A 26,711-nucleotide genomic window follows, 5' to 3' on the forward strand; every position below is an offset into this window, starting at 1 on the left:
TTAATTGCTATAGAATTAATAATTTTGTTTCGATCTCCTCGCGGCACACCAGCGGCCCATTCGCGGCACACTGGTTGGGAAACGCTGGGATACAGGATAATACCCGTTCAAAACTTGTTTTATATTTCATAGTCGTAGTGGCTTGTAGTATTGGATTCCTCCAAAGCTTGGTCCACTCCCACTCCCCAACAAAAATTTCTAGGTGTGCGCCATGAACACAATCGCTCTTCTGTAGCAGTCTCTTTAGTCATAATATGCACTCTGTGAAGGCTATTAGTATTTACAAAACTGTTAAATCCATTTTAAGTTTCGCGCAATTAACGCTGTTAATTCTTTCTTACTTTGTAAAACATGGAAGCTGGTAACACTGCTGAGGAGGAGAATCAGAAAAAGGCGGCTTTCAAGAAGGCTATTGTCGGCCACGGTGAGATATTTCATTTCACGATCGGGTTAAAGAAAGTAACAGGTCGTTTTTTTCTCGCGTTGCATCCTTCTTTCCATTTTGTCTGCTAAGAGGAAGGAGTGGAAGAGAGCTGCAGTGATCCATCTGTTAAAAGAGCTGCTGACCGGTGAAAGGTAAAGGAGTGTCCTCAAAGGAGAAAGAAAGAGAAGGAAAAATGCTCTTTTTGAATGGAGAGTAGGGCGGACATAGGGGGCGGGCAGGGCGGAAGGAAGGAAACATCGAAATAGGAGATGGTCGGTCTCACACTATATATTTCATCCTTCGCTCTACTCAATCATCATTTACACTACTTCCATCCACACGATACGAGCAACAAGATATTAGCAATATGAAATTTCAGGTAAGAAGAATCTTTTCAATAGCGTGTGTGTGTGTGTGTGTGTGTATTAGTGAGTGAGCAATTTTAATTACGCGTTCTGAGTTTTAGGGTTTCCTTGTGGCAATATGGTTAGCGTACTGGCCTTTTGGAGCAAGAAAACCGGGTTCAATTCCACGAGGGAACACATATGGATCGAATTAGACATAAAAGTGTCGGTTAACCACGTCTCATATAGTCTCGGTGCTGATAGCAACGCCAAAATCCTAAAACAATCAAGAAAATGTTCTAAATGTTCAATTTTGTTTCGAATCGCTATTCGTATTAATATGTTCAAATAACCTATGCCTTGGAGTCAATATTTATGGTGTGTTTTGTACGGTAATCTATTAGGAAGTTATGTAGGGACACCTTTAACTCCTCAAAATAAAAAGATTATTTCAAAAAATATTTTGCCGATAGGGCAGTGATTATTGTTGCCCACGAAATGAGAAATCAAGTTTTCTCGTCTGGTCTGGGAATTTCGTAGAAGTCCCGTCTCGTCTCGGTTCTCGTAGAATTCTTTTTCATCCCGTCTCGAATTTTTTTCGTACCGTTGTGTAAATCTATGTACAAAATTTACAGCCTGATTTTTTTTTTTTTTTTTACTTAATTTCATTTAGAAGTTGTCAGAATCTTTCCGCATCACGAGAGGTCTACAAAGGTCTGATGTAAGTACATTTAGACCATATTTATTATTTGTGTACACTATATTCTCATGTGTGTTCTAAACGTTGATAAATTCTTTTTATTATGTCCGCACAATTACTTTATTAATTTATAGTTTTTACATATAAATCATATAACACTTAAAACAGTGTTTGAGGTTTAAAACCTGGGTGAAATAGTGTTGTCCAAGAGGTCCGTGAAATTTGTTATTTCGTCTCAAAATCAGACAAGAATTACCACGTTACTTGTTTCTTGGGGAACACTGTTTACAAGAAACTTAGTGCGTCTGTTAATGGGCCTGGATCCACTTTCCGTAACAGTTTCCGTCCAACAAAACACAAAACTGCATTTTACTTTGCGATAATAGGTCTAACAATTATAATTGAATCGTTGTGTTCGGAAACCAGTCATCGTCACCGAAACTAATTTGAGAGGAGAGACGAAACTAAATTAATCAATATGATTCTGACATATAGGGTTGTTTTCATTTTTTGTACCATAGAGTCTAGCAGTTTCTACGGTCCAAGAATGAAAACAGCCTTATATGTCAGAGGCATATTGACTAATTTAGTTTTGTTTGTCTCTCCTCTAAAATTAGTTTCGGTGCAGATGACTGGTTTTCGAACTCAACGATTCAATTGATTTTGCATGTTTTGTTTTGCATTACGCTCTGCAATATCTGCGAAGACTAGTATGACATGAGGTGTCTGGTTTGAATTCCAAGTTGAAATACCGATTTGGGGGTTACGGTGACTCAGTGGTAGAACGTTCACCTCTAGTGCATGGGGTCCTTGGTTCGATCCCAGCTAGCGCAGAGATTTGTGATGGATAAACACCGTGTGTGTAGATTTGCTAGGAGTTCTTCCGTTTTCTCGCACTTCCTTCATTTCATGCTTTCATTCATTCCCCACCGTCTCCTTCAGCCTAGTCGACATAATCATGGGACGTAAAACGTGTCAACATTTCATTTCGTGATGCTGATTCGCAGTTTGTCTAACATCGCGCATCGATTACTTACTGAAATGACTGAAATCAGAGCTTTCTTGTTTGAAAATGAAACAGAATAAATTACATCCTTAAACTATAATTTGATTGATATTGTATTTATAATACCTACCTAATGCATATTCAGGCCAAAGAGGACTAATGACAAGCATTACTATCAGGCACTTGACCACAATTTCCCTAACCCCGCTTATAATGGAAAATAATTTTTGTCTTCATATTTGAATACCTATCAGTAATTTTGAAGAGTTCTATTTTTAAAGAATTCCAAATTGTCATGAAGATAGCTAGTATACAGCATATAACTAGCACAAACTAAGCCTGGTACTTTAAACATGTAGTTGTAAATCAACTCACTTATTGGTCATTATTGTACTACGAGTAAAAAAAAAAAAAAAAAAAAAAATAAAATAAAATAAAATAAAATAAAATACAAAGTTGCTTTTTTTTTTAAAAAAAAACTTATTATCAAGGGTTGTATATAGTGAATCCTTTAAGGACGGCTATCAGTCTTCCTTCAAAGACGAAAACAATGACGTCCTAAAAGCCATTCCTGCCTATGATTGGGTATTGAATGATTTATTTAACAAATTGGGATCTAAATTCAAATGAGGCTTATACACCTCAGTCTAGAAGTTGCTTTTATATACCACACCTGTCATCAACGGAACGATCACGATCACCTCTTGTGTTCCCGGGTAGCTTAGTTGCTAACACACTTCCGTTTTTTCGAGCAGTAACAGGTTAGAACCCCGGTGAGGACATTCGGCCGAAAAAGTGAAAAAGCTTTCTCAGGTCGGCTATCTTCAGTGAAGTTATTCTGAGTTTCTCTCATTCACACCAGGCAAATGTCGAAAAGGTACCTCACAGAATGGTCCTAGGTCGCTCCCTTCGTATAGACCTTTAAAGTTCATTTTTTAAAATGTTTTCGGCAGCATATAACTCCGAAAGGAAGCATTTGTGCACCCATGTTGGTCTATACTTTTTGTCTTATCTTGGTGTCAGGAATCACCTCCCAAACGTTGTCGGTGTTGTTTTGAAACTAATTGTAATAGACAGACGTTCGGAGACATAGCAGAGACTAAGCGTTTGTAAGCAGAAGCGTGACGAAGTTACCATATTTGCAGAGAGGCTGTGTTCGTAGTTTGAGGGAAATTTCCCTAATCTAAAGAAATTTCATGCGTATTATCAGAAAGAAAAGAGGAAATTTTTCGATAAAACTTGAAAACCCAGGGAAATTCTCTCGCTAACTGATTGACCAATGAAAATGATTAAAATTTTCTTTGTTCTTCAGAAATAAACCAATACAATAGCAATGGCTTGTGTGTAGTTCAAAGTAGCATAAATTCGCACCAATTGTTGGCTGGTTGTATTTGATTATATTTTTTTGTCTTAAAAAAAATAGAAGCTAAAACCAATGAATAAAGCAAATATGGTTGGCACTTCCTTTAATATAGCAACATTAATCTTACCTCGTAACTTTTGTCATAAAAATTGGACATTTAAAAAACTAGGGGAAATTTGATAAGAAAAGGGGAAGAAATGTGTCAGTTAAGGAAAATTTTCTTACGGAAACTTATAAACACTGGCAGAAGGTAAACATTTGAAAACAAAGATGTATAAGGTGGCTAGAATTTTGGGGCAGAGCTACAGCACAGGGTAGTTTATGCAGTAGACGGTAGAAACAGAGCAGTGGGTGAACATTTGCATGTAACAAACATACATGAGAGATTAAGAAAAAATAAGTATTTGCAGATGATGGTATAGGAGAGGATTAGCAGAGATCTCATACAGTTTTTTAGACAGTGAAATAGCACAGAATGAGTGTTTGCAAGCAGAAGCATAGTAGAGGGTGAGTGTTTGTAGACAATTATATAGCAGAGGGTGAGCTCTTGTAAAAGGCGATACAACATATATTAAATATTTTCATCTAAAGACATTGAAAGAGTAAGCGTTTGAAGGTAGAGGCGTAGTAGAAGATAACCCTAGTAGCAAGAAAGCTTTGGGCCAGTTGACGCGTGCTTGGCTTTTGGCTTTCTTCACTTGCACTTGAAACGCATGCTTTTTTACGATCTGCCGTTTGTTGTACTTGCAAACGATGCTTTAGATCTTTCGCAGAGAGTCATAGCATCACTGGCTGTTCATTGGCTATTGACTTGATTTGACTTGTAAAAAGTTTCCATCAAGCTTGAATGGAATACTGAATGCAAGGTTACCCAATGTAACTTCGTTACTGGAATCCAGCTTGCGGCATGCTTGCACGTTTTCCAATTGAACTGGATGTAGACTTCACCGACTTGCAATTCAAGCTTACAGAAAGCAAGCTGTCTCTGCTACTAGGGAAGTGTTTAGAAGGAAAGTTTCAGGAGAGGATGGGTTTTTGTACACAGTGATATAGCATAGTAAGTTGTTTGATTGAATTGGAGTTTAGCGTCCCTTTCAGCACCAAGGGTACATGAGACATGGACTTTTCTCATAAATTACGTGAGCCCCCACTGGAAAAGCATAGGGTAAGTGTGTTATGTAAATGATTGGATTAGATTGGCCCTTTTCAACATCGTTGCAACAGTAAGACATGGAACTACAATTTAAGAATGGAATCCAAAACACAACAATTGTACAAGTTTCAAGACTCTTACAATGAGAATCGAATCTGGGGTCCTGTGCACCAAAGGCGCGCACACTAGCCGCTACATTATTGTGTAAGGCTATTTTTGGTTAAAGATATAGGAAAAGTAGATGTTTGTAAACGGAGACATATCAAAAGGTGAGTATTTGCAGACAGAGACAAAGTAGGCTGTTAAAGTTCGTAGACAGTCAAGGTTAGTTTATACTACTCAATGTTTTAGTCCTTCATGGATTTTCTTTTAAAATCAAGGATACTACACTGTATATACAGCCGTACGAGTTCAACCGAATTCATCCGATCTAGACCAAACTTGACATGATGGTACACTTTGACCTAGAGGACGTAGGCCGGACTCGGGTCTACCGGATCTCGTCGGGCCTGGGCCGGGCTCGGACCGTAAAATTTTAAATATACAAACATATTTCTTGGGCCTTTTCGGGCCTAACTGTGCAAATATACAGTACAACGATGTTTTTGGACTCTTCTTTCTGGATAACTTTTAAAGCACAACTTCAAAATTAAACCTCTAATTGCTGTAGACCTAAACAAAAATGCAATTTTGCGTTCATTATTAAGTTCCTTTAATTCGGGCTTATTTCGGGCTCATTTGATTATCACACGAGCTCGGACCGGGCTCGGGACTAAATTTTAAAACATATTTTGGACTCAGGTCGGGCCTCATATAAATTCACGGGCCTCGCCTGACCCAGTCTAAAAATTCTGGCCAGTGCAGACCTCTTCTTTTACTTGCTATATACATTCATGTGAAATATTGTGGTGTGCGTAGGTTTTGGTTCGCGAGTTAAGGGCCGTCAAATGTGAAAGATACTAAATTTTCACAAAATAATTTTTAATAAAAAGTTTGTTTTAAAAGTCAATGAAGGACTCGTTTCCTGCAATTGGGTAACTCATACTAGTAATGAGTGCAACACTTTTTTAATGATCTTTGTTCTTATGTAAATTTCTTTTTTTTTTTTTAAACAGATGTGCGTAGCCTTTGTTGTTTTGGTGGGCGTTGCAGTTGCTGAGGAAGAAGACCAACAGCAAGCAGAGTCCCAGAAATCAAAGAGAGGTGTTGTCTCTGGAGGAAGTGGCGGTGGAAGTTATGGAGGAGGATCAACTGGTGGCATCATCCTTAGCCATGGAGGAGGTGGTTATGGAGGAGGCTATGGCGGAGGCATTTCTCTTGGCCATGGTGGAGGCTATGGAGGCGGCATCTTGACCAGTGGCATTGCTCTTGGAGGTATGATACTAAATATCTTTGTTCGTAATTAGCCTACAAAAGGTCTTGGTTGATATAGGAAACTCAAGTTCGGTCACACTTTTGCCATGAGAAAATTAAAAATATGTCAGGTTTTCTTGTTGAAGCAGTAAGGCAAGCAAGGTCATGTGAAACTATTGGAACATAAGGACTATGTTATGGCTACATGTAGGATTTGGCAATGAGACAACAGTAAAGTAGAAATTAATAATATTGATTATATAATACATATTTCATATGAAATGAAGGAAAAAGAAGATAACGTAATATTCCTTCAAGTCTTCTTTCCACTTAAAGTACAATATGTTCTGAGCACCTGTGTCATTAAGATAACGCAATGAGACTTACAAAATTTTGCCGTTAGTGTGTCCATCTGTTACTCCTCACGATAACTCTTGAACGGATTGAATTTTTCTAGCAATAGATTGCTAAGGCGTCTCGGATGAATTTTGAATGGAGTAAATTCGTTAAAGCCTTAACGGGTAACGGTGTCTATCCATATCCCATTTACTTCAATTGAAACAAAAGTGTATATTTAGGTAGAATGCTAGAAGTTACACTACGCGACTCTAGATGGCAGCAAACGTTCTCCATCGATTCACAACTACTGGACGAAATTGAAATTTCTAGGTGTGATCCATTTTTTACTACCTTTGAGCAGAGTTTATTTATTTATTTATTTTTAAATTTGTACTGGCAAAAGTTCCCGTTCTTCACATTCGTGATTAATAACGTTTATGCGAAATGCTTGAACGTAATGAAATGTGTAAAATATATAGTGACTAACCATGATTATTTTATTCATATCTCTGGCCATAGAGAAGGCATAACCTTCTGCGGCCCGCCCATCCCCGGATGGGAATGAAAGACATGTGAAAAAAAATTATTTTATTGCCCCCATCGATTTTAATGCGAGCAACCTGGATGAAAATATGGTTGTATGGATAGCCTAATTCACAGGCTATATGGTTCACTGTGCATAAACGCACCATAAAGTTTGTCCCCATCAATCTGCCGGAGCGAAAAATTAAAAAAAAAAGAAAAAAACGTCTTCGTACATAATTAGTTCTGATGAAGATCTAATGAGTATAAAACTGGCGGCTTCAGGTCACTCCTGTGTATGTGAAAAGCTGATGACACACACAAACACACACACAAACATCCCCCCACACACATGATTTTATTATAATTATTAAAGGTGATCTGCGTAATTATTTATATTGAATTTCATTGTAGAACCATATTTGGTTCTTTAAAATGGGTTGAAAAGAAAACCATTATACCAAAGAAAAATGTATGTAAAATGGTATTTTTGGTTCAATCATTGTTAATATCATCTATCCTAAAGGATAATTATGATGGGGGGAAATTAATGAAACGAAAGAATTCCCTTATAGACAAAATGTTCGCTATTAACGTACATTGCTTGGGACCTAATTAGGGATGCTTCTTAACAGAGGTAATTGTTCTGCCACTAACAATGAAGAAACAGCTTTTCTATGCTTTCGAACACTTCATACAAACTTTTGACAAGATTAGGATTAGGATCTTAGATTTCTGGGCTTTCGGCATCGATGGCCATTTAGGATGAGGGATGACGTCCCTCGAAGAGCACACTATCCGGGGAAAGGGAAGGAAGAAGGGATTGGGAAAGGTAGAAGAAAGCGTCCTGGAACCTATAAGTTAGATACCACCGCGGCATTTGCCTGGTGTGAATGAGGAAAACTCAGGAAAAACCCATTTAAGATAGCTGGCCTAGCAAAACTCTTAAAGTTTTTCGACCGAGTGTACCCACCGAGAATCGAACCGCTTAGAGTTAGCGATTACGCTATGCGGGGCCAGAAAACTTTTAACAAGAGAGACCGAGATTAACACGGTGTTCAAGCAATACGTACGCAACATTTGCTTTTTTTTAGCCTATTGGTTTAGTTTTAATTTTACTGGCTACTTGAAGCCTGCTTAAGAACTCGTTCTTTTTCAAGACTGAATTTCACAGAATTTCAGTTTTACGAAGAAACAGGCATTTAAAATAAATTTGATGAAGAAATAAGTAAAAATCAAAGCATTAAAATTCCAGTTCATTTCCAAAGAAAACAGAAAAATAATGATTGTGCAAGTATTGGACACCGTTAATTAGTAAAACTCTCCTGAGAGTTTGTAATTAGCGTTTGCAGAAATAGTTGAACTGTATGGTTGTTCACCTTTAGTGGTAGAAAGGAAAGAAAGGTTTCTTATTAGATCCCAAGCTATGTACGTTGATCATGATTCAGGAGTTTTCTAGGGATTTTCCCCGCTTCAGTGACTCTTCCACAATAAGTTTTCTTTAGCCTTTAAGACATAAACGATAGGCGTTCAACTATATATATATGTCATTTTTCACTTGTTTTCCAAAGGATTTTAAAATCCTAATCAAAATATTGATCAATTACATAAAACACAGTATTTTCATCAACAATTATTATGCAACTTATGGTACCGCAGTTAGAGGTAACCATACCAACAATGAACAACAGACGTGTAGTACTTTTCAATACGTTCAAAAGCTACTTATATGTCATCGATTGTAACATAGACCTATGTTTTTATTTTTATTTTTAATATTGGGAAAAGGGTCAGCAAATAACTTTAACCAGAGAATTTCGTTCTGCCTTGTGTATTTATGATACTAAGACGAAACTAAGAAAATACGCGACGGGAAGGCGGTGAGTTACTCTATAAAGTTTTGTCTCACGATAGTTTCTGCTAGTTTCTTCAAATAAATATAACTAGCTGAAATGCTCCTTCTTTGCACGCGAATATTATATTTATGGAAAGTACTTGAACCCCCTTCCTCCCTTAGGTTAAGCTTTACAATGAAAAGAAGTTATAAAAACTCCTTTCGCACCTTCATCCTCACTGATCATTTAAATGGAATCTGGAGTGACACAATTCATCTTAGCAACTCCGAAAATTACGGATTGGACACTAATACCGGCTATTTTCGGCTGTTTTATTAGTATCACTACTTCCTAGCCGCCATGTCGAAAATTGTCAATGTAATGTCATAAGATGCTTGGAAGATCTAAAATTCTAATATTTTTTTGCCACATATATATTTTTTAATTGGTCTAGTAGTTATTGCATGATGTGGTAACACAAACTCACATTCGGTTTTACATATCTATAGATTCATATGTTTCAAGGTAAGTTTGTTAAAACTAATTCGCAAATATTTTTTGAATATAGATATAAGAAGGAGTCCCAAAACCCTCAACGAAAATATTGCAGATTGTTAAGCCTCTAGGTTTCGGCGGATATTTTACGATATGTCCGGAAACTAAAGTAATCCAAGAATGAAAATGAACCAGTTTCAACAAAGGGATGAGAGGGGATGGGACATGTTCCTGTTACGCTGACGAAAGAATTGTATTGTTTTTGGTTTCAGTACGGAGATGTGGGAGAAGACGAATCCTATTCTTGAAATGAAATCTTTCAGTCTTACGTCCCACGGCCACGTCATGTAGAGTAGAGGAGACAGTGGTGATGAGAATGAATGAAATGTTGAAATGAAGGAAGTTGGAGGAGACAAGAGAACCCCGAGAAAATCTATGCACACTGTATTTGTCCACCACGAAGCCCACTTGGCACAAGCTGGGTTTGAACTAGGGACCCCACGCTCCACAGGAGAACACTCCTCTGGATTAAGCCATCACAACACGAAATCTATTTTTGGGAATGCATGTCTTTTTTTTTTTTTTTTTTTTTTTGTAAAAATCTTTCTTTTACCTTTTTGCTGAGATAATTATAGACCAATAGAGGAAGGTAAAAGCCGGGGGAGTGGCCAGATCCCAGATTATGATAGGTGTATAATGAGTTTACTATAAACTTTAAAAAATATACAAATAATATTAATAGCTTAAATTATTTTTGTCAGTCTAAAATCTGGGAGTTCATGCCCCCATACCAGGGTAGATCCGGCACTGAGATAACAGTTACAACAGATTTTTTCAAGATTATTGGTATACAATCTTTAGTTCTAATAAGTCCCATATTTGACCGAAGAAACAAAGTTATGAGTTTCCGCTATATACTTCGATTATAACCTATAACTAGTCATTTGACACAACATACCTGTGACTTACTTTGTTGCAAATTGATCCAAAATAGCAGCTTCTGGTAGCTTCAAAAATTTCGTATAAATAAATGTCTACAGAAAATGAAATAATAAATGTTTCATTTACTGAAGACATTTATTTATATTAATGATTATTGGTTCAAATATTTACTAGCTGCGCTTTCTGCCATCTGTGAAGGAAGAAAAGACATCAAGGCATATCATGTTTCTTGAATGACGAATTGACAAATTTTGAATAGTGTGTGTGTAACCGAATGCCGAATTGCCGTCTATCTCCTACCGAAATGCCGTCATCATCATGTAAACTCTTTTTCACTATCTCTTCTAGATAGACATTAAATAGTGTTGGCGAGAGGTAACATTCTTGTCAAACTCTCCTTCCAATTGCACTCTCTCCCGTCAGTTCTTCCCCTATCCTAACACTTACTTTCTGGTTCATGTATAAGTTTTTTATGAGTCTCAATCTTTCTATTCCAACCCTATCTTCTTTAGAATTCCCAACAACAATTCTCAATTCACGTGGTCAAAAGCCTTTTCTAGATCAATAAATACAACATTGACACAACAGCCTCTTTTCCTTTTTCTATAAATCTTTCACCGATCGCCCTTAATAATCCAATAGCATCTCTTGTGCCCTTACCTCTTCTGAACCCGAACTGCTCCTCCTCAACTTCTTCATTTGTTCTTCCATATAACCTTCTGTTCAGTATTCGGAGCAAAATTTTAGCTGAATGAAATATGAGACGAATAGTTCTATAATCCTCACATCTCTTTGGGTTCGATTTCTTAGCCATCGGTATCATGATCGTCTTCAGAAAGTCTTTTGGCTACTCTCCTGTTTCATGTGTTTCATTGCATAGTCAGAACAATTCTTCCTTTCCCTTGTCTCCCATATTTTTAATGAATTCGATTGGTATATTATCTATCGCCTTTGCCTTTCCATTCCTAATCTCGGATATAGCCTTTTCAAACTCATCCCAAAGAATACTAAATCCTTTATCATCCTCGCCTACTACATTTTCTACTTCAACATTTAGGCTACACCAGTGTTACCACAGTCCTAGTTCTTAAGTGGGCTGAAAAATAATACCAAATCTAATCAAAAAGGGCTAAATTCATTTTTTTTCCAAAAAGTAAAATATTTTTGCCCATGTATGATCATCCCTGACCTAACTTTCGGCCTATACATAAAGTTTGTTACACCGCGTCGATATAGATCTCTAAAACGCAGAAATGTTTGGGTATTTTTATATTAGTCAATATGCAGTCACTAGTAAACAACTTAGCCCGGTAAGTCGGTAACTACGTCAACGTATTTTTTTGTGCTATAGCATGCCGTTGGGGGGAGAGACGGTCCCGGGCGCCGAAATAAGGGGGCGCAAAATTTGGAAGGAAAAAGTAAGAAAAAGTGCTCAAAATCAAGGAAAACCAGGGTTTATTTTTTAAAATTTTATTACGCTTCGCGCCAACCATAGTGACGCTTTGCGGCTGGTCTATCGACCTCACTCATATGTACGGGGACTCTGCCGTATATTCTCGCCCAGGCGCTGATTTTCCACGGTACGGCACTGGTGCTATTATTGTTTTGATGTTGCATAATCTTTTTAACGACACATAAATTATAGATTTATTTCAGCACCTGCTTGTCTTCTTCAGAATATGCAATACTAGATTCAACGTGTGTGTACTTTAAAAAAAATCAAGCTAAAATTTCCACCACACTGCTTCTTTCTCATCTCCTTCCTGCGCGGCGCAGATGCGACCATCTAGCGTCATTTGTTTCCCGATATAATTCGAATTACGAATTTTCCACATGAAGGTCAACGGTGCAACGTGACGGTGCGGTGCAACGTGACGGTGCGGTGCAACGTCACAGAATAAATGTTCACCAGCATTTCTTAAGAGTCGAACTCAGTATGAGTAACGTGAACTTTTGAAATTGTGACAATATTTGTTAAATGGTGCTGAATTGGGTAGAATTGTACCAACTTTTTCACAAAAGGACTGAAAATGCCAGCGTGGTACCAACGGGCCGATGAATAACAAAAAGGGCTGAATCTGGTACAATTGTACCAAATGTGGCAACACAGGGCTACACGGTCTATCCCTACTTTCATACAAGTCTTCAACGTATTCTTTCCATCTTCCTTCGACCTCATATCGCTCGGTGATTACCTTCCCCTTCTTATTTTCCACTGCCATCACAATACCCACTTGTTTCCTCCAAAATTCCATAGATTTCACTTCCTTGTACATGTTCCAAGTAGTATTTAAGATAAATTCAATATACTTGAAATGTACAAGTCTTCAATAATATGTAGGTTTTGGTCTAGAGTCCTCGTGGGAATAGTTTAATATTTTATATGATACTCCTCTTTTCAAGATTTTGAAATTGCAGGAATATTTTATTGAACTGGAAGTGCATTTCTTTATCAACTTCAATTTTTTAGGATGTCGTACTGTCTCTCTCTGCCCATATATGAATGCAAGGAATAAGCTGATTTAAAAGTGAACTCTATGTAGTATAAAAAAAATTAGTAGCAAACTATTTTCCGTTAAAGCTCTTGAAGTCTACCTCATGTGATCAGATATACTCAGCGGCGCCAACTTTCCAAATTTATCCAACGAGGGTCGTGCAATGTTTTCAGGGAAGCCTCGATATTTCATTTATTTATTTTTAGTTAAAATCTTTTATGAACATTATCATAAAGGGCTGTGCTGTGATTAAGCAGAATATGCCGGTACTATAAGGATAAGTTGGGCTGCCCTAGCTCAGTCTGTGACACGGTTGACTTAAACGCAAGAGAAACGGGTTCAAACCCGGGTCCAAGCTAAAAATCTTGTGGGTTCGCCACATCTACAAGGTTATTTGTGTGGGTGCCGGAGCCCCGGAGCACCCACGTAGTCGACACGAATGTATACAGTAACTGAGAGGCTGTTTTTTGTATTGACGTAACCAGGATATTTTGCTCAGGAGAGCGGGAGATTTCTTCTGAAAATTGCAATAACCTTTTACAAGACCTTGTTATGATAATGTTTGTATTACCTATTGAACCTCCCCTTCCCAGCCCTCATTATCATCTCTTCCAATTAATTAGTCCTCTTTCTCTCACCCCCTTCACTTCTGTTGTCTTTGATATCGGATTCCTTCAAAATTGGTCTCGCGCATTAATTCTTCTATTTTCCACTTCTCCTTTTTTATTTTCAAAAGCACAAGTGTTATATGTTTTAACCGACACTACCATGTAATATAGATCAGTGAAAATTTATTGAATCAGAAATCTATTTTAAATTATAAATTTCCTATGTTTTGTTGGTATTATATAACTGTCTACAAATCTATTCTAATTATGAAAACTCTTAACTTTCTATTATAGTTTTACACACAATTTACTTGTGCAATCCTGAGCGAAAGCGAGAATGTTCGTAAACATAACTAGCATTTTTTTCAGTTTTGTCTTACATCTTGACGGAACATAAACAAATTTACATGTAATACCATATTATAGTTTAATATTTTAACACGTTAAAAATCCGTTATGGGTTAATATTTATTTATTTTTATATTAAAAGTAAATTATAAAATCTTTTAATTTTAAAAATTTATAATAAACTGCTGTCGTTCACAAGTAGGCTTATTGCACCTCAATTACACAAGACTTTGATTGCAAAGGAACACAAACAAACATAAATTGTTTACACACGAAACACTTTTAATTAAGAAGATTCCAAAATAAAATCCTGTAACTAGACAGAAGAGAAGCAAATCAACTTTATGGGAAGAAATGATTCGTAGACAGACTTGAAGAACAACAATAACACTCAAATTAAATTTGTAGTAAAAGCAGTGTCAAGTTTACCAAGTATCTACAATACGTCTAAGATTCGTAGTAAGTACACTTTTTGTATTCGTTAGACTAAAGAGCTAAAAAAGAGTCAAAATCAAATCTTGATTTCTTACATGAATAAAGTGAAAATTTATATTAGCTCTTCTAAAGATTCTAACTTCCGGTGGTCTACAATCGACACAATGTGAAAATAGGAAAATGTCAAAAAGCGCATCAAATCGAATGCTATGTTTGTATCATAGGCTGTCATGGGGCACCGGAGGCTTGTGAAAAAAAATAATTGTACGGTATGTGATTTAATATAATTTTATTATTGAAAGGATCATAAGAAATCAAACGTTTTTTTTTTTTTTTTTGTAGGGAAGAGTGGGTCGTGTATGGGGTCTTTTATGAAGTTGGTACCATAGAATTTTGATTTATATATATATAATTAGGTAAAACTCACAGTTAAATGGTCGTCATCACTGAATTTTGAATTCTTTCGCAGATAGAATTCATAGTTGAATCTTGAATTCTTTCGTAGACAAAACTCACAGTTAAATGGCTGTCATCATTGAATCTTGAATTCATTTGTAGATAGAATTCACTGTTAAATGGCTGTCACCATCGAATCTTGAATTCATTCGTAGATAGAATTCTCTGTTAAATGGGTGTCACCATTGACTCTTGAATTCTTTCGTTGATAGAATTCTCTGTTAAATGGGTGTCGCCATTGAATCTTGAATTCTTTTGTAGATAAAACTCACAGTTAAATGGGTGTCACCATTGAATCTTTAAATTTTTCGTAGATAAAACTCAAAGTTAAATGGTGACCATTTCATGAACTGTACCTTACACGAAAAACTTATTCCTAAGAAAAGCTTTCTTTCATAGGGCGGTTTAGGCAGGTGCAGCTTGGTTCTGTTTCCATGGAATTTGCAAGTGATGCAGAAAGTCTTGCTGCGGGGTGTTGCATTTGTTTCTGTGTGCTTCGCTACAAATGTAGCACACACGGTTGTTGTGGTATTTAGTTACTTGGTGGTCGTATTTTCAGCAGTTTTTATGTGGGAAAAGGAGGAAACGAATATACTTAGGTAAAAAGTTCTATCGTTCAGCACAATAAAGAACTTATATTTTTAAACTTGTGTATTATCTTCAAATATATTCATTATATTATAGAAAGTCTTGAATGTTGATATTAATATTTTTTACTTGAGTGCAGCCGTTGTCAAATTTCAAGTTTGTATTATTATTGTTCTATTAAATTGAACTGTTATGTAGAAAAATATGCTTTATCAGTTCAAAATACTTGCTTAAACTTTGTGTGTTTTCTTAGAAAAAGATTGTTAACAGTGAGATCTATTGGAAACTTATTTATATTCTCATTTTACTTTACAGGTTATGGCCATGGTATTGGTCTTGGTCATGGTTTATCTTTGGGCGGTGGTTATGGTGGTTTCGGCGGTGGCTATGGAGGATCTGCCATCCTATTAGCTGCTCCTCTGGCCATTGGTAAGGGTGGATTGGGAGGTTATGGAGGAGGCTATGGGGGAGGCTATGGAATTGGAGGTGGAATTGCCCCCATTGCAATTGCTCAGCCTGTGATAACTCAACCAATTGTGTACGCTCAACCAGCCATTCCAGTATCAGTTGGTAAAACCGTTGCCGCTGTTTCTTCTGGCGGTGGCTATAGTTCTGGTGGAAGCTATGGTGGAGGTTATTCGTCTGGAGGAAGCTATGGAGGTGGCTATTCTGGGGGCAAAGGAGGTTATCAAGGTTAATGTAAACGGTAAGTTTTCAAATACAATAGTTAATATTTGTAAAATGTCCCCGTAAAATAGATGTTTGTCCCGTTAACGGTATTTCCGTAAGATGATGGAGCATGGTTTTACGATTGGAGAAACGGCTGGGAGGGACAGGTGTAGCAAAGAAAGGGAGAGGATGAAGTAGTAGAATGACATTAACATGCGTTTAACTTTCGGAAAGATTCTGTTTGGGTAAAAGCAAACTAGTACGTTTTAAATACCATATATAAACTTTTTGCAGTATTCGTCAAAAGAACTGTGATGGTAAAATATTCTTAAATTTTAAACCTAAAAACATTGAACGTGTCACAGTTAAAAGTAATTCGCATCAAATATACACAGTAATCAAAATAGTAATAGCTAAACGAATCTTATATAAGCTGATTTAAGCTAATTAATGCACAATAAGTTCACCTAAGACAAGTTTATTTTAGCTTCGCTTTGGTTAGCTCATTTCGGTCAGATTAGTTTAGTTTAACCATCCTAGCATAAACTAACCAGACTTAAAGTATCCTTGGTTGATACATCCGAGCTAAGCCAACGTAAACTAATTTGAGCTAACATAAGTTAACCTAAGTCGAACTCACTTTTGGTTTTGCTTTAGCTAGCTTACCTTCGTTAGCTCGGTTTTGGTAAGATTTGTTTGATTAAGTTGAATTTGGTTAGCTTAACGTAGTATAGGTTACCTTAGCTTACCTTACGTTACCTTACCCTAGCTTCGCTGAACCTTAGTTAATTTATTATAGTTTTATTTTTATATTTAGGTTTAGATTCGATTAGCGGATATTCAGTACTCTTAATTCTTTTTATTCCTGTGGTACGTATAGAAGTTTCCTTTAATTTTGAAATTTCTGGGACAACATTGTGTCCATGGATTTAAGTGAGAATTATCCCCTTCCTCCAACATTATCACCCTACCAATTATTAGAGTTTCAAACTATATTATACATAAGTGTCGGAAATCTTATAGAAAGGCTTTGTCCGTCCGTCCGTCTAGCAACAGGTATCGGAGCAAAAGCGGTGAGATATATCGAAATGTGAATTTTTGTAATAGATTTAGCGCTCCAAGGATAAATCCCCTTTTTTCTGTTAACTATTTTTTCAAACCAGAAGTGGTTAAAATTAAGTAATTTTCGGTTTCAATGTTTATTGCCATAGAACGGGAAAAAAGTAACAGATAGCGAAAAGCTGTTTCTTGCAAACGATTCGATACTCTACCCAAACTGGAAATGGTTCAAACGTAATATTACTTCCGGTTTTAATACCGATTTTCATAGAGCGAAAATGGTAAGAGATATCGAGATGTGGTTTTCTGCAATTGATTCAGCATCGTTAACTCTCTATTCAAATTGTAAATGGTTCAAATTAATCATTTACGGTCTCAACATTGATCACTGCATAAAAATAGCATTAGATAATAACAAGGGATTTTTTCCTAAAATTCAGGGCCTCAAGAGAACTTACCATTACAATCTCGCAACACTCTACCAAAACCGGAAGTTATTTATATATACTACTTTTTTCGGTTTCAATACTGATTTCCGTAGAACAAAATCGGTAAAAGACGTGGCAATGCAGTTTTTTTTTCGCTCGATTCAGGTTCAGAAAAGTAGGTTCTATCTTCTTCCTCAACCATCTGTTCAATTCGGAATCGGTTCAAATTAACTATTTCCGATTTTCAAACTTTATCGCCATAGAACAACAAAAACAATAAGGCGTAGCGAGTAATGAATCTTTGTTATGAATTCAGCATTTGTAGAACAGGTTATATCTTTGATCTATCGATCTATTGCAACGAGCAGGTACAGATGTACAACTTCAAGTTTGAGTACCGGTATTGAATTCACATAGCTTGGAAGTCTATCATAGTTTCAGGCTGTGAAACGAAACTCATTTATTTAATAATCTTTCACTTTCATTAATCACATATTTCTTTTGGCCCAAGGAGCATAAACGTAGTATGTAAAACAAATGGTTTCGTTTTTAAGATTTCTCGAACAGTGGGGATAAATATGTTCGAAAAGTAATTCAAATACAGTAATCTTCATTTGAGTCATATTTACAGCATCACTACCTACTACCCCTCAAGAACTACCAAATCTTGGGAAAACAGATAGATGAGTCAAACAGCACAAATTAAAAATTACACATCGTTCAAGCGTTTGTCGACTAGTAAATAAACAGAATGTTTCCGTAAGTTAAAGTCAATATTTCTACATTAAGAGACGATTATGAGAATCTTTTAGATCCATTTCAAAGAATTATTTTTAAATAAGAGACATCTGTTGTGCAAAACAGTGATAAAGTAAATTATACAAGTATTGTATGAGATGAATAGGATTTTTATGCCTTTCCTTCATATTGTTAAATAACAACTGAAGTATATGTCATTGGGCGGGGGAAATTCTAAATAGCCTACGGTTTCATAAGATTCGCATAGAAAACGTTGAATTTATACCTATAATAATTATGTCTCCTGCGCCGATAAATGCAATATCGCTTTCAAAATAGCTTTCTGAAGGCCAGGATATGTAGGCTATATGTGATGATTTTGTATTTGTGTACTTATTCTTAATCTGCACCAAGTATCCGGTGAAAAATTATAAATAGCCTATGGTTTCTTGTTTACAGTTACAGACAAATATTAAATACATAGAAATATGCCAAGCCCTCAATTTGGATTTACATAGAGACAAACAAATATGCAGGGAGTCCATAAAGTCCTGCAGGAAAGTAAAAATCTATAACATGGAAACTACACAATGTATTAATAAATACTTTTTGGCGTACTTACAGAAATGTTCAAAGTTTTGTTTCAGCTAGTTAAGGTTCATCGCCAAACCTCCAATTGTGCACCATTCACGTCCAAACACTCCTGCAGTCTTTTTGGAAACCAAGAATTGCGTGTTGGCGGTGCTCGTCTGGAATGTTCAAAATCAAATCAGTTATTTTGTTCTTGAGATCGTGCAGACTAGCTGGCTTCTGCGAATACACCTTAGTCTTCACGTGTCCCCAGAGCCAGTAATCACAAGGCTACAAATCTGGTGATCTTGCAGGCCAAGGTGTGGGTCCTCTTCGGACAATCCATCTCTCCTTAATTCTTCGTTAAGAAACTCTTAAACTTGAAGGGTATAGTGCGGCGGTGCCCCATCCTGCATGTGGATCTCATTAAGGATGCCTAACTTAGTATATTCTGGCAAAAGGAATGTCTGTAGCATGTTCAGAAAATTGTTACCATTTACCGTCTCTTCCTCGAAGAAAAAAGGCCCGATAATGTGGTCCATTGAAACAGCACACCACACATTGACTTTGGGATTACCCCGCTTGTGCTCCTCGAATTCACGTGGATTTTCCACCTCCCAAATTCGGCAGTTGTGCCTGTTCAGTTTTCCCGACACATGAAATGTGGCTTCATCTGAAAACAGAAATCGAGACAGAAGGTCACCATCTTCTTGTAAGCGTGTAAGCATTGACTCACAGAATTCCATTCTCATGTCACAGTCTTCCTCTATCAGCTCGTACACAAATTTTAACTCATAGGGCCGGACCTTCAAATTCTTACGTACGATCTTGCGTAACGTCAACTTCGGTATTCCCAGTTCCAATGACCTACGTTTAAGCAATTTCATTGGACTCCTGGCTACGCTGTCCTGCAACGTGTAAATCACATCGTCACTCGTTCCTGGCCTTCCCCTGTGTGGTAAATCTGGCACACTTCTTGTTTCTTTGAACTTCTCGTACCACCTCTTGATACTTGTTTCTGCTGGGGGTGTTTTCCCATACGTTGTTTGGAACTTTCACCGCACTGAAACGTAAGATTTTAATTCCGTAAACTACAAAACACATTGTGCCTTTTAGACGCCATCTTAAGTCACGTGATTACCAGCGCAAACGTCATCGAGCATTGTGGCCAGCATCGAGCATTGTGGCCAGCATCGAGCATTGTGGCCATAACAAAACTTTAAACTTCCCTTCTTCCAACCCCAAAAATTTATACACTTAAACGTAACGGTTTCCAAGCTATAGAGTTTTACTTTCCTACAGGACTTTATGGACTCCCTGTGCAGTAGATATATTGTGTTTTATATGCACCGACCAACCAAACATTTTGACTACCTACCTAATATCTGGTATATCCATCTTCGGTCCGCAGGACAGCAGTAATGCGGTTCGGCATAGAAGCAATGTGGCCTTAGTAGGTGGTTCGAGCACATGCTGTCCTGACGCATCACAGCTGCATACACATTTCTCTCAATTCCTGTAAATTCCGCGAAAGGGGTCGATGAGCTCGGATCTGACGTTCAATGACATACCAATAGTATTCAATTAGGTTAAGTTACGGTGAGTTTGGGGGCCATTGCAGCAATTAAAATCCACCACTGTGCTCCTCGGGCTTCTGCAGTATAACATTGGCCTTGTCACAAGGAGAGTTATCCTGCTGAAATATGTCATTTCCAGCTGGAAATATGAATGACATAAATGGATGTACGGTGATTAGCAATGACCTATCGATAACTAGAAGCCGTCATGATGCACACTATACTACTGGGTCCATGGATGATCATGTGAAGGTTACCAATTCATACGGGAGCCACCATCAGTCTGTCGTCACCTTATTGCGCTCGTCTCGAGCAGCTGTTCCTCTGGGAGACAACAGATTCTTACTTGATCATCAGTATGATACAAGAATGTTAATCGTGAAACGTTGTTCCATTGCTCGATGACATGTTGACGTATCCATTCCAGTTGTTATCAATGACCACCTATTTGTGGAACATTGGGTGCTGAGGCACATATTTAACAAAGCACGCAGAACTGTGGGCGCAGACACATTCATACTGCGTCCACTGTTAAAGTGTGCTTTTAACTGTGTGCCACAGTTTGCGGCGTATCTTGTTGTATCAACGTCGACAGTCTATGGTGTCCGACATCCTTAATGAGGTGTGTCTGCCCCATATTTTATTGTTTGGTGCTCGTTTCGCTATCCTTTTCGCTCCATTGGAAAGCACTAACAACGATAGCTCACAAACACTCGAGAAATCACGCTGTTTCCGAGATGCTTATTCCTAGCCGTCAAAATCTGAACGCTATCAAACTCTGAGATATCGTCAGCCTTCCCCATTCTATGCACAAGTATCACACTAACTAATAGAATCAGATCCCTGTTACTTAAGGCGAGCGGTTCTGTTGTGCCCTGTGTCTCCTTCGTCAGCCCAACGACTTCGTTCAAAAACTAGCTGGTTGTCATAATATCTTGACTTTTCAGTGCATAAAAGGATGTTTCTCCTTTAGAAACAAGTGAAATACGCACATCTTCCTTCATTTGTTCTTTCTGATCAAAACTAGCCTTTAATTGCTATTTATACAATATTTATTATGTTTTTATTATGCCCAATGAATTGATTTAAAACTTATAGGGCCTTATGCAGAGTCCTTGATTAGTGTCATACTAAAGAGTTCGACTAACATGTGTTTCCTGTGTCTAACATGTGTAGTCAGACCTTTAGTATGACTCTAATCATACGTCAAAATGACTCTGCATATGGCGGATATTGTGCAAAACTCGTGAACTGGAAGTCTGCAGAACATAATACCTCTTCAGACGCTCATGTATCCTGTCTTCCGAAATAGTTATTTTCGCTCCTACCATTCCCACTATCCGACAATGTTGTTGTATCCCTAAAACAATACCATACATATTATTCTTGTTCTCGTCATTTTTTCTTAGGCTTGATATTAATTTTATGTGTTAATTTCATTAAATAAACATATATGAAACAGTCAAGAAAATCGATCGATTGTTTTCAACAGCAACTTAAACATGCCAAACCATACAGAATACATTGTTGCTCAAAGGTTGCTTGATTTTGTTCTGGTGTCTTGTCTGATTCTTTTTACCCATGCACCTTTCAAGTAGGTTTCGCATGCGCTTCGAATTATACAATAAATAAATTAAACAGTAGTTTAAACTACAGTGTAAACTTACAATTTTTATTTCCGTAGGTCACTAAGAATGAACTGAAAAATCCTTCCAGTTACCAAGTTCCTGCACCGCTGAATGACCTCACATTACAGTGTTTCGTCAGCAGAGTCTTCTGGTGAATGCCATTTTGTTTTTCGCTTGCCTCTCCTCTAATGTGATAAAGTTTATTTTTTATTATGTATTATTTTTGTCACACTGTTCATACAGGGAGTGACTTGAAAGAGCTTTACATTATGATTGTTAATATTTTGTGATTAGTTGATATGAATTGTTTGTATAGCTATAAGTTTGTCAAAAATGCATTTCTTTTTTATAATAAAATTGATTTAAAATACCTAAATTAGATTTATTTTTTAACCTCTAAAAGCAAACCTTCTTTTCAATGCCTGAAATTCAGCACGAGTGACATCCAAAATGTCTTCTCATGCGAGGCACTTGCAGAAAGTAAGATCCGAAAGTGGCCCAAGATGACGTGGGTACTCAGAACAGGATACGGTTGCGCAGAAGTAGAGGAAGAACCGGAATCATAACCTAGTGTGAGCGCGATTGTGTGTACTGATGTAACGAATCAACTTCTTTGCTGAAGCTAGCTCATTCGGATCTGGCACCGATATGAGAGTCATTCAAGGATGCCAGTTCATTTTTGAACTGGATGTCAAATTCAGTGTTGTTATTCATGTACTGTTGCAGCTATGGAAAAGGAAATATTTCGTTCAATGTGTTCTCATGCTTTACAATAGATGGCATACATATCTGTTTCTTACTTCTTGATCGCAGGTCTGTTTTTGGACTATCAAGAACAAAAATCTGTGTAGTAGGTAATGATGTCTAGTCCCAGAGTTGCCAAGTCTACCGATTAAGCGTTGTATATCTAGTTTTTTTTCATAGCAATACGGAAAACAATAATTTTCGGATACAGTGCATGCCACAGTCATCATTAAAATACGTAAGAAACAAACACTTTTTAAGAGTTTATTTAAATACTGTAGATTTAAGGATCGATTGCTGCCAAAATGATACCTAGATGTTGAGTTACTGAGTAGTTTTCTGCTAATCCTTTCTCTTCTCAACGTTTCTGAATTATTTTCAAGATCTTTTAAGGTTTGGGGTTACCTTCACTGTTTTCTTTTCATACTTCCGAGGGACTCCTCTCCCCAGAGTTACGAACCACCACTCCCTCTCGGAAATAAGACAAATTGTGATTATATGTAATTCTTCTGCAGGTCTCATCCTCCCTCAATATTTTGATTTTGCTCCTTAAAAAATGGAGGAAAGCTTTATCACTATTCTTGTGTTCGAATGTTTAATTACAAATAAATAAATAAAGTAATTTTCTACCTTGGAGGAAAGAAACACTGACAAAATAGAAAACAGGTTAATACTATAATAAAGCTATAGCATAGATAGGCCTAGTTGATAAAATGCAAAATTGCCTAGTTTGCTGACGTTGTAAACAGGTCACATTACTTTTTAGCGACAAAAATCTCAAGAAATATACTCATCTTTCTCTTTTTTCGTCTGTACAACCTTTGAAATACAGTCGGTATTGCAGGCACGTAACCAGGATTTCGTGAAGGGGGGGGGGTCCGTGACATGAAATACTGTAGTCATCACAAAAGGTGTTCGATCACTCTAAACTATTTTACTGGAACATATGTTGGTTCGTTTAGCCAGGATTTCGTAACGGCGGGGGGGGGGGGATGGACATGAAATTCTGAAGGCCCAGGCGCTCGATCAATCTAAACTACTTTACTATCAACATATATTGGTTTGTTAGGACAATAAAATGAGGATATGTTGGCAAGTATTTTAATAACAAACTATGAAGAAATTTCGAGCAAAATAATAAAAAAAAAGTATTGAAAAAGATTTTGCAATATTTACGTTCTTCTCCTGTTTATTCAAATATAACAATTTTCCTTTCGTTATGACCTCAATTATTATAAAAAGTACATACTGAATGCTGTCTTGTAAACTATCCTTTAATATCAATAAAATTAAGAGTTTGTTTGTGTGTTTGTCTGTCTGTCTGTCTGTGTGCTGCCTGGGGACCAGACGAGTGGACCGGGAGTTACCAAATTTTGGTCAGGGTGTAACAGCCAAGGTGGGTAATGTTGCCATTACCGCCCCTTCCCAGAAAAACTAAATCTTTGAAAATCAGGAAAGAAAGTTTTACGTTCCCTTCCCTCTACTCAAACAAGTAGCCCCTCCGAGAAGAGTTTCCCGGGCCAGGTATGTGGTTTACAACGCCGCTTAACGCACGTAAAAATGTAAGCTACTGAAAGAGAATGGTATGCTAAAGTTCAACAAATAATAATAAGTCTTCAAAGGTTGCAGGGACATAACTCTACTTGATAAACAACACAAAAAAAAATTCAGATAACTAACAAATTTTATTATTTATTTATTTTTTTTTTAAATAAACGTAATGTTGAATCTAACAACGAATTTGTAAAGTTCGTAAAAGTTTGTCCGATTTTGAAAAATATTTTCAACTACTAGTAGATTTAAACAATTTCGATTCATGCAAAAACCACAAGAAATTTATAATTACTGAAAAATTTATCAGGCACATGTTGCATGAAGTAAAAGTGATGGCTCCTGCCTTATCACAAGACATATTCAGCATAACCCATATTTGAAATACACATATTTATATTATAGAAATTCAATACCAATATATGAACTGAAGGTTCAAATAGAATATTTATCAATTTTCTATCTACATGTTTTTATATATATATATATACTCACGGAAAAACCCAGAATAATTTTAAATTCACAAAATAAAATATACTATACACAATATTACATATGGTGTAACACATACCTCGCGAAGAGAACAAGTGACGGGCCCAATCACTTAATTTCAAAGCTCCTTCATCGGAAGGATAAACAACCAATCAAATTTAAGTATAGCAATCACATGACATTGACAAAAGACTAACCATAATACCAGATCATTTAAATTAAGAAAACACCAACTCTCTATCGCAAAAATATACTGTAGTGGAATACAGGGAGGAAAAAGGAAGGTGAATAGGTTACCAAAATAATAATAATAATAATAATAATAATAATAATAATAATAATAAAGAAGGAAACAGTATAGGAGGAAACAGCGCTGTTTCTAATCTTAAATTAAATCCCTTTTTCATTCATTTTACTCTATAATACCAATGTAAAGATCACTACGGCACAACATCCCCCTCCAAAAAAAAATTCTTCAGAATATTTTTCATTTTATACCAAAAACACATATGTACAATACAATATAGTAATGAGCATGAGATGAAATGATGATGAAAAGGGTTAGTAGCGAATGAATGATGATGAACATGAACAATAAATATCCAATTCAAAAAAAAACAACAATTTACCTTACATGGTTCCACCACACACATTTCTGGGCTCTCTGTAGAGCTTAGCTAAAGTAGTATGCATCACGACTATTTTATTATCGTTTGTTTTGCATTTTAATGTATTTGCCGTAGGTTTAGCAATCACAGTAACAGGACCCCACCAATTAAAGGCTAATGATTTTGTAACCTTATCCTGTAGGGATGACTTTTCCTGTGATTTGATCAAAACACGATCACCGACAGCAAAGGTGGCAGGAACAGTACGCTTATTATATATTCTTCGTCTCTCTTCCCAAGCTTTGTGCATGTTTTCTAAAGCTTGCTCCCATATAGTGGCATTATTAGGGCCATCAATATCTTCAGAGGAAATTTTCCACTTAACCATCAAGGTATCAATAGGATCTCTCCCAAGAAACAATCTAAATGGAGAAAATTTCTACTCTGAATGTTCAGCAGTATTTAGAGAAAACTGCAGTTGGTTTATAAAATATGCCCATTTCTCCTGTTTTCCATTCAAGTAGGATTTCAGGCTAGTTTTTACTAATCTCACGTATTTCTCAACTGCATTTCCACCAGGAAAGTAAGGAGAGCTCCTAATATGTTTTATTCCATTTCCAAAAAGGAAATTCTTGAATTCTACGGAAGAAAAACACGGACCCCTATCGCTCGTAAGAGAACGACAAAATCCGAAACGACAAAAAATATCATTCAGGGCTTTGATAACAAGCTTGCTCGTTGCATTACGTAAAGGAACTAAATGAAGGAATCGAGACGCATTATCGAGACAAAGTAGAATGTACCGATATCCATAACTACACGGGAGAGGCCCAGCCAAATCTACGTAGTTATGGCCATTCACCTCAGAACAATATTCTGAGATCAACTGCCCTTGAGGTAGATAATTTCGAGCCTTCGAGAGTTGGCACTCATGGCACCCTCTCACATACTCTCGAACTTCATCGTACATATTCTTCCAAGTAAAATACTTGGAAATTTTCTTGTAACTCTTCAAAATCCCAAGGTGAGCCCCATTGGGTAACATCGAATGATAATAACATAGGGACCAGTAAACGGGGAACCAAAACCTTATAAGGTGAATATTTCGTCTTAGTATTTTGATACAAGATATCCTTCACAATCTTATAATCTTGGTATTCCCCACCATTTTCAACCACCTCCCGATAGATACCTTTAGTATCAGCTTCTGTTCGTTGATGTTGTACAATATCGGTATGTGA

The 26,711-nt window shown here is 36.8% G+C and overlaps 1 protein-coding gene across 1 annotated transcript; it reads left to right on the forward strand.

Moving 5' to 3' along the window:
- The first annotated feature begins 651 nt into the window (after window positions 1-651).
- On the forward strand, window positions 652-22,445 carry LOC145695021 (uncharacterized). The gene is made up of 4 exons (XM_081771849.1): window positions 652-803; window positions 6,106-6,364; window positions 15,722-16,112; window positions 22,132-22,445. Exons 1-3 carry the CDS (start codon window positions 792-794, stop codon window positions 16,102-16,104), a joined length of 654 nt encoding a protein of 217 aa, XP_081627975.1. The 5' UTR covers window positions 652-791; the 3' UTR covers window positions 16,105-16,112; window positions 22,132-22,445.
- The last annotated feature ends 4,266 nt before the right edge of the window (window positions 22,446-26,711 follow it).

Source organism: Thermobia domestica, chromosome 9, assembly GCF_964235325.1.
Source record: "Thermobia domestica chromosome 9, izTheDome1.hap1.1, whole genome shotgun sequence".
Classification (NCBI taxonomy): Eukaryota; Metazoa; Arthropoda; class Insecta; order Zygentoma; family Lepismatidae; genus Thermobia; species Thermobia domestica.

What these genes read in the sequence shown, in the direction of transcription:
- LOC145695021 (XM_081771849.1), top strand. An exon ending in CAGTGGCATTGCTCTTGGAG is followed by an intron (nt 6,365 to 15,721) that starts GTATGATACTAA and finishes TTTACTTTACAG; the next exon opens with GTTATGGCCATGGTATTGGT.